The following is a 9076-nucleotide window of genomic DNA, read 5'->3' as shown; positions in this document are numbered from 1 at the left end:
GCTGCCACCATGTGACAACTCAAACTCTGTGCAGAAGTCAATAAATTATCTCATGGACGGTCTAAAGAAAACTTGTTCTGTTATGGACTTAATTGATTCTTTTACAGTCTTTGCTGGGACGGGGGCAAACTCCCACAAACAGCAGAGTGAAGTATTTTCTCTGTTGAACTTTTGAGTTGCCTTGCCGAGTCTTGTACGGGGGACGAACGAAGCGGTCAATCAGAAGCTGATATTCCAGCGCTGCTTTACTGCCCTTCAGGGTTTTAAACAGATGTGACAGTTAAATATGCTTGTGGGATAAACACTGTAACAAGTTCTAACCTCGACAAATGAGCCACACAAATACCACACTTGGAAAAGCTGTTCACACATTTTGGTTGAGTACGCCTTACAAAACAGATGGTTGTGGAAGGTCACGGCCTGTTGTGTGATACGGCTTGTTCATCACGCGCAAACCTAAAAAAAAGAAATGCTCAACTAAGATTTTATCAGATGATCCCCTCAAAAGACAAGACTATGTTGTTAATCCACTAACATACTTTTGTCTTTTTCTAGCCTCATAAAATTTAACTTATTGAATAAAAAAATAAAAAGTAAATGGATAATTTGAACAGGCTGACAAAGAAAAAACCTTTTTTAAATTTTATTTTGTGGGACTTTAAAAGTAGGGGGAGAAAAACTTATTTCAGCTTTTTGCCTGTGCAGGGGTCATCATTCTTGATCATTGTGTATGATATCTTGAATTATATTAGGTTTTACGTCGGATGTACTTCCTGACAACGGTCCCCGTTTAACCAGGCTTGGGACTGGCACTATGAGGGAATAGTGGGGGTGGCCAGTGGGATCCAGTGTCCTGCCCAGGGACTTCGGGGAACTACACCAGGGGTATTCAACTAGATTCGGCCGGGGGCCACATCTGCAAAAGGACTGTATGGAGAGGGCCGCACAATTTGAAAATGTGGGGGTTTTCAAAATGTATTTTGCACTCAAAGACGAAGACTTATGTAAATATAATACATTTGTATTATACATTTGAATATATCTAGTTTACATATGAATTATGTATTAATTGTCTCCAGATTTAGTAATTGTGAATGTTAAATATAATATTCAGATAAAGAAATATTATTTTGAATGCAAGTTCATTTTGAAACGATGCATTGTGCAAACTTAATGAAATTGATATTGACCTACTTTTAATAAAACACGCCATAATGACAAAGCACCACTTTCCACCATGATTTCCTTATTTGAATATTATATTAAGCATTGAGCACAACCATTTTAGTCCATAGTAGCCAGTTATAAAAATATTATAAAAAAAATAAAAAAATAAAAAAATAAAAAAAAATTCAACAAACACCCTCCTTTTTTTAAAATATGACCAGGGGCCACATAAAAGCTCCTGGCGGGCCGCATGTGGCCCGCGGGCCGCCAATTGAATATCCCTGAACTACACCATACGCCACCCTCATATTCATCACAGGAAATGAAAAACCCAATCTCCTTTAATGACCAAAATAAAATAAAGCCTTTGAAAATGTTCAAGTTTATTTTAGCAATTGAGCACTTTTATTTACATTACATCAACATCACTGACATCTACATTCTGAAATCACTAAACATCTTCAGTAAAAGGGGAAAAAAGTTGAATTAAATTAAAAACAAAACACAGAATAGAGTGCTTCCCAATGTTGCCAGACAGACACGTTAACTCTCATCACATGAAAACCAGTTGCAGAAGGACCGACGACAGAATGACATCACTTTAGGAAAAGACGAGACAATTTTGTTAAATTGAATGTATATGGACAAGATTTGAGAACTGATCAGAATGAGTTCTGCATTGTGGATACAGATTCCTCATAAGTAAACGTGAAATATTACAGAAGGAGCACATGTGCACATGGTTTCCTCTCACGACAAACTCTTAATGTAAAGGGATTTGCAGTATTTGTCTAAATCGAAGCTTATGACAAACCCCCAAAACAAAAACAGAGGATGTCCTGTGTAACATATTGAGAAGATGGGACACACACACACAGAAAAACAACCCCACCAGCCTCCACCCCCCCACACCCCACAGTAACTTCCTGCTCTGACCTCAGGTTAAAGCCTGAGCGCAAACCAGATACCCCGACTGTCTGGTTCGTACGTGATGCTGCGTTGAGTGTTGATGCCCATGGCAGGCGGACGTGTGTGTGGATCCCTGCCCATGTCTGTCCATCTCTGCTGGTCTCAGGAGCTGATAAGGGCATGCCTTAATCATGTTTGCCCTTGCCTTTAGGCGTGCCTTCATTCCAGGCCACATACACAAACAAAGCCAGAACAACATGCACAGCGAGCACGGCTACGATGGCTGCGTAGAAGTAACTGTCAGAACTGGACATCTTCATCGAACCTGAAAGAAAGAGGAGAGAATGAGGATGATAAGCTGCTGTGGTTGTGAAAGTCATAGGTGTGAGGGTGTGAAAGCAATTCAAGGGAAACTTCATCAGGGTGTCTGCATCTTCCCATTAAATAGAACTTGGATAAGCGGGTCATATGATGGGTATTGTGAGACTAAAAAAAAAAAAAAAAAAGAAAAATTCCAATTATGTTTCATTGGCATTTAGTGCCAGGAAATGAGCCTGGAGTGGAAATGACTGTGAAAGGCTATAGCGCATAGGTTTCTCACAGGAAGAGAGCCTGGAACCTGGAGCGGCGGAAATAACTTTGATTATCATGCGAGTAGTGGATCTACTTGCTTGATCTATTTGCTTTTGCATGTTCATTGATGATTTCAATGATTTCAAGTAAACTGGGAATATCTGCATGAAAAACTGACACATAAATGTACAAATATGCAACATGTAGACTGAGTATATTTAAAAGCACGTATTTGCCCCCCCTTTAACAACTGTAATTAAAAGGAGAAGAAAAAACTAAACAAAGCCTTTAGTTTTTTTCCCCCCTTTCTTTTCAAATGCCACCCAGCATCTGGCAGTGGGAACTGAACTGGGGAGATCAGGCAAACCTTAGTTCAATTCCCTCTGCTACTTTTGCCCATCTGCACCTCATACCACACAAATTTTTTCCTGATTCTGTATCTAATCTTACCCTCCCTCCTCCCTGTTTCTAGACAGCTGTTTATAGGCAGCTGTTTGCAGATGCTGCCAAGTGGAAATGACTGCAGGATTTTAATGGTTACGGCAAGGTCGTGTATTTTTAGTATAGTTCCCTTAGCATTAGCGGTAAATTATTAATCTGAATCAATGAAGCCTATTTTCAAATAATAGGCGACTGCTGATTACTTCATGAGGATAGCAGTTTAAAAATGAATCCAGGCACATGTGCAGTGCAGACATCCTTCTTAGTGTGGCTGCTGTGCAACAATGTTTCTCATTAACTGGGCGTTTAGTTGATATATTTCTTTATATATCTTTCCTCTTTTCTGTAAACGCATTGCAGACAGAGAACAGAGTAAAGCTCCAACCTCAAAACCAGAAAAACAATACAAGACAATATGGATTAAAATAAACAAAAAATAGTTTCTTTAATTTGTTGGGATGGTTAAGCCGTCAACACTTTGCAATGATGCCATTCCATCTCACAACACTTAAGAGTTATGTGTTTTAGTTTCAGTAGTTGCTTTGAGCAATTTTTCCTGAAAAAAAAAGAAGTGGAAAACAGTGCAGGAGCTCATTGTTGCACTTTTCAGTTAAACAGGCCAGTCCAGTCCTCTTTTCCTCAGGCATGCCTTTGTCATGAGTATAGCATGTAGTTTTGAATAGCAAAGCAATTTTTTCCTCCTGCATTAACATTGCCTTCAGTGACCTTGGCCAAGGGCACTCATACAAACGCCAAACTCTCACAGAGCCAACGATACACACAGATGCCTCTGAGTCCAGAGACATCAAAGACAAAGATTACAAAATGTTTCCCACTCTAATCTTTGTTCATGTGGTTAGCTCAGAGAACTGATGCATTACTGTATACTTGAGTGGGGTGAGATCGCTCATACAGAACATGATTCCTTCAAGCTACCACTGCTAAATGTGATTCAACAGGCTATTAAACCATAGGGGTGGCACTTTTTTGGATTATTTGTTTGCGTAATAAATAAAGTTCCAGAATAAAACTAGACTAGTATTTGCCTGATTTTAAGACCGGGTATGAAACAGATTCATTTTTAATCTCTTTCAATCTATTTTTAAGGAAATATGCTTTAAACATATCTGTAACTCTTCACTTATTGACAAAGTGGAGATGCTCTGTCCCGCTTTTTTCCTCAGGTGTCCCGTTCCGGCAGCAGTCACATCATATCAGCCCAAGAAGCTGTTCTCATTAACCCGCAGCTGTCCCCCTTTGGAGATAAACACAGACTGAATAGCGATCAGTGTGTGAGCACACACAGCATGTCACCTTTGCAGAGGTATCTCAGTCACAGGAGCAGCGTACCGTCTCCCAAGGCGAAACAAAAGTCCACCATCCATCTCCAGGTTTGTTCAAAAACAAAACAAGGCACAAGTCCCACCTTGAAAGTGCTGGGTGTAATGAGCTTAATACTCCTTTAATGTTTAAGGCCATTTGTTTACTGCTTTTGGTCCAAATAAAGATTACAATCACCTGTTGACATCCCCAGTTAAAAATAATATTTTACCTCATTCTTCTTTTTATTATCATCATCATGATCATCCATTTTTATTATTACGGTATTATTATTAAGTTGCTTTCATCCTATCTTTATAATGTGATGCATTAAGAGCTATTATTCAATAAGGGCTGATTTAACCACATGGGTAAAGCATTACCTTTTACATTTTTTTTCTGTGAAATAAAACTTATTTTAACCTTGTCCAGGTGTGACTTTGACATCTCTAAGATCAGAGGTGTCAGGAATGGATCGTCATACAGTAGAAATGTCTATTTTGTCAGATGAATCACTATTCCAGCTATTATTGTAAATACATTTGGAACAAAAAAAAAGTACAATCCAGACTTTTATCAGCAACAAGTCCAAAAGCCAGACTCTTTATGGGATAAGGTTGTTCCATGCCCTTGGCAAAGGTCATTTACACTTCTGGGATGGCAACATCAATTCAGAGAAGTACATTGGAGTACATTAGAGCGACATGTGCTGCCTTCACGATGACATCCTTTCCGGGGACACCCAGGGATTTTTCAACAAGACAGTGCAAAAGCACATCCTGCCAAGATAACAGAGGCATGGCTGAGGAAATAGAGCGTATGTGTATTAGACAGTCCTATGACCTGCAGTCCTGAGCTTCCCCCAATAAAGAACATGTGGGAAACTTTGAAGTGAAAAAAATACCCAATACAGGAAGAATTGGCCAAACTAAGGACTAGAATTCTTCATTACTTCATATCCTCAATGCAAAAACAATGGCAACATTTCAAAGTGGTAAACGTTTTAGTATCCTAACTTTTTTTTTTACATTTCATGCAGTCCTGATTTGCAGGAATGGATGTCGACTAACAAATCAAATGTGTATGCGTATATGTTTGTGAAAAAATAAAAAATATCTCGGTTTCATACCGTCTACAAAGACATAAATGTCTAAATAAAAGTATTAATCAATAGCTTTTTTTTTGCAGTTTAGGAGGGTGCATGCTTATTATTGTGGATTTTCTGTACTGTGGATTTTACCATAGTTTGGGCTCAGAGGGCTTATGATATCCTTTACATCCAGTACCTCGCACTGACTTAACGTCATAGTGAACAGCCTTATCCAATCCTAAGTGAGTACATTTTATTGATTTATTTTTAGAGGTTCCAGTTCTAGTAATCACATATTATCCAGACTTGCAGTTAATCCTTTTTTTAACAGGACCTCTAGGGGTGTCCTGTCAGCCGTGGTGGGTGGTTCTGTGGAACATGCTGGTTACGGCTACAGGTGTACAATCATTACTGGGCTCTGGGAAATGTGAAGCCTGTGTCAACATCTTGGATTCATTCTTAAAGGTCCTCAAGCCATTCATAAGCCTTCGTTTCATTTTAGTTAAGGTTACATCTCCCGCCGGGGTAGGCCCCTCCAACAATATGTGTTAAAGTAATACATCATCCTCATCCCGTGTAAATAAGAGAGCTTCAAAGAAACCAGACAAGCCCTTTAAGACTTGGAAGTCGGTGAAGCATGGAGTTTGTGCAAGAGTCATCCTTCTTTCATCTAAATAAGTGAAACCACATTAACACATGAGGTGCTTTTACTTAGGGTTGCCACCCATCCCTTGAAATACGGAATTATTACGTAATTGCGAATTAAAAGTTGCATTCCGTATTGAACCAATACGGACATATATTATGCTCTTATTTATTGACATCATAATCTACAGGTGAAGGTCGGAAAAGTTGAATATATTGCAAAACTTCATTCGTAGTAAATTCAACTAAAAGGTGAAACAAATATCTTATTTCCCACTAAATTCAAAGTGAGATATTTTAAGCCTTTATTTGATATAATTTTGGTGATATTGGCTCACAGTTTATGAAAACCCCAAATAAAAAATCTCGAAAATTTGAATATTTTATGAAATCCATAAACAATTCAACCATCAAAATGATAACAAATAAAGACTTAACATATCTTGCTTTGCATGTAATGAGACTACCGGTATGTAATGTATTAGTTTTGCCTTTTAAGTTGAATTATTGAAATAACTTTTACAGCATATTCTAATTTTCTGACCTTCACCTGCAGGCTATATTCTACATCTGGGCTGATGTGGACGTACGTAGCATAGGAGTCTATTTCAGTTGCTAGTATGGTTGTCTGTCTATACAGTCATGCAAGTTCAATGCTATTAAAGCACTTTCAACTTTAAATCAAAGCATTTTGTTTTTTCATATAAAATAAATACATTTCTATGCAGTTTAGAAGTTATGGGGATGTCCCTTTTTTGGCACCTGCGCTGCTGAAATCAGGCGTTCCTTATTTCTATTTCCGAAAGGTGGCAACCCTACTTTTACTGCTAATACAAAACAAGGTAGTGATCAAAAAAAAAGAAAAAAGAAAAGAGAGACCTTACCCTCAAATATGTATGCCTTTGATGCGAAGTACAGTCCAATGGGCAGCGTGACCATGAGGATGGTGAAGAACAGCAGGGTCTTCAGGGCTGACACCAGGGAGCTTTCACTTCTGCAGGAGTACAGCTGCGTTAAGGCTCATTTATGGTTCCGCGTACACCAACACAGACCGTTGCGCGTCGCCGCGTACCCTACGGCGTAGACTATGCGTAGACTCTGCGTCGATTTAACGCAGAACCATAATTCAGGCTTTAGTCAACTGCAGGACTTTACAAAGCTACTGTATCTCCTGGAGCTGCGGGAGCTCGGAGAGAGACAGGAAGAGACTGAACCGACTGGTCAGGAGGGCTGGCTCGGTTCTTGGTTGTGCTCTGGACTCTGCCGAGGAGGTGGGTGAGAGGAGGATGCTGGTCAAGCTGAACTCCATCATGGACAACCCCTCTCATCCCCCACATGACAGGTCACACGACAGGTCCTTCATCCCCACAGCCATCAGACTCTATAATAACCAACTGTAGCCACTAGGGCTGTGCGATTAATCAATTTTAAATCTAAATCGGATTTATTAATCAAAATCGATGTTAAAAAAGGAAAATCGATTTTCCTTTTTTGCAGCTGGCTGCATTACAGACAGAGCTCGTCTGGTCATCTTTGTTTGGTCAAGAAAATTGTAAATGTTGTCACTTTACTAAACTCAAGGAGGATTTACAGTATCTTCCAATTGCACTTCATTCCCAATAGGGAAATTTGTTTGCTATTTTTCTTTAAAAATGAAGATAAAATATTTGAAACAATTTATTCCATTGCGTTTTGTAGTTTTACCAAAAAAATTGAAATCGAAATCGAAAATCGGGTTTTCAGAGAAAAAAAAAAATCAGGATTTTATTTTTGTCCAAAATCGCCCAGCCCTAGTAGCCACCCATGTGCAATAAACCTGTCTCTTTATAAGTGCAATAATCAGTAAATACCTCAAATACCTCAAGTATTTTTGAAAATATTTGTAAATGTTTTGTAAATATTATCCATTTTTTTTGGTGTTTACTATTTTTTTCTCTCTTGTACATACTCTTTTTCTACTTTTTATATTGCTCTTTTTATTATTTAACCACTTATTGGTTATTTCTATTTTAATTTTTTTTTGTATAAAGTGTGTGTGTGTGTGTGTGTGTGTGTGTGTGTGTGTGTGTGTGTGTGTGTGTGTGTGTGTGTGTGTGTGTGTGTGTGTGTTTTGGCTGCTGCACGACTGAATTTCTCCTCTGGGGGATAAATAAAGTCTTCTATTCTATTCTATTCTAGTGTTGTCTGTCTTAATATATAAGTATATAGCAGACGAGGCGTGTAGCTGGTCTCCTCAGGACGTTTATTCCCAGGTTGTCGTTATAATAACCTACTGCTGTCATGGCAACAACTGACACTTCCAGCTTGCGCTCTGTATCTCCAGTGCTGCTGAAGCTACTGCGCATGTGCTGATCACCTAGGGCATGCTGGGTAATGGAGTTCCTACACAGTAATCCATACAACACAACAATGTGGAGCCAAAATGAGCACACATGCACGATAAAGCCTTTGGTGCTTTCAGAGCAGAGCCGAGCGCCACTAAACCGAGGAGCTACACTGCTAAATGGTGCTATTTAAGTCGTTTTAAGACGATTTCCTCACCCTCTGTAGTACGGTGGCGGTCCAGCGGACGCGTCTAAAGATGCTCTGACAGATCCGTCCATTGCTGCGTGGATTAAAGGCGAGGTAGAGACGGGAAAGTGTCGCTTTGAAGCGGTTGCTGCTGCAGATCCTGGTTGTGTTGTCGCTGTCGAGTCACCTCTTCCGGGATAGTCACGGGACCGCTAATTCACGAGATTTGTTGGCAGCTACTCTCGCGAGGGTTCAGATTTTACAGCACATGTAAAAAACTCAAATGTGGTCCATAGGTAGGGTTGCCAACTCCCTGAAAAATAAATAAGAGACACCTCAACCCGATTGCCTTCAACCTTCCTGGCGTGGTTAATTTTTTTAGCCACATTTTTTGTGAGTAAAACGATTTTTTAACTATTT

The 9076-nt window shown here is 39.3% G+C and overlaps 1 protein-coding gene across 1 annotated transcript; it reads right to left on the bottom strand.

Annotated features, from left to right (window-relative positions):
- Nucleotides 1-1533: 1533 nt before the first annotated feature.
- On the bottom strand, nt 1534-8856 carry vma21 (vacuolar ATPase assembly factor VMA21). The gene is made up of 3 exons (XM_061725046.1): nt 8687-8856; nt 7030-7139; nt 1534-2401 (listed from the first exon to the last, which is right to left on the bottom strand). Exons 1-3 carry the CDS (start codon nt 8746-8748, stop codon nt 2262-2264), a joined length of 312 nt encoding a protein of 103 aa, XP_061581030.1. The 5' UTR covers nt 8749-8856; the 3' UTR covers nt 1534-2261.
- Nucleotides 8857-9076: the final 220 nt, after the last annotated feature.

The sequence above is a fragment of the Cololabis saira genome, chromosome 7, assembly GCF_033807715.1.
Source record: "Cololabis saira isolate AMF1-May2022 chromosome 7, fColSai1.1, whole genome shotgun sequence".
Taxonomy (NCBI): domain Eukaryota; kingdom Metazoa; phylum Chordata; class Actinopteri; order Beloniformes; family Belonidae; genus Cololabis; species Cololabis saira.
Note: the sequence above shows the minus strand (reverse complement) of the source record. Positions and strands in the feature narration are given on the sequence as shown.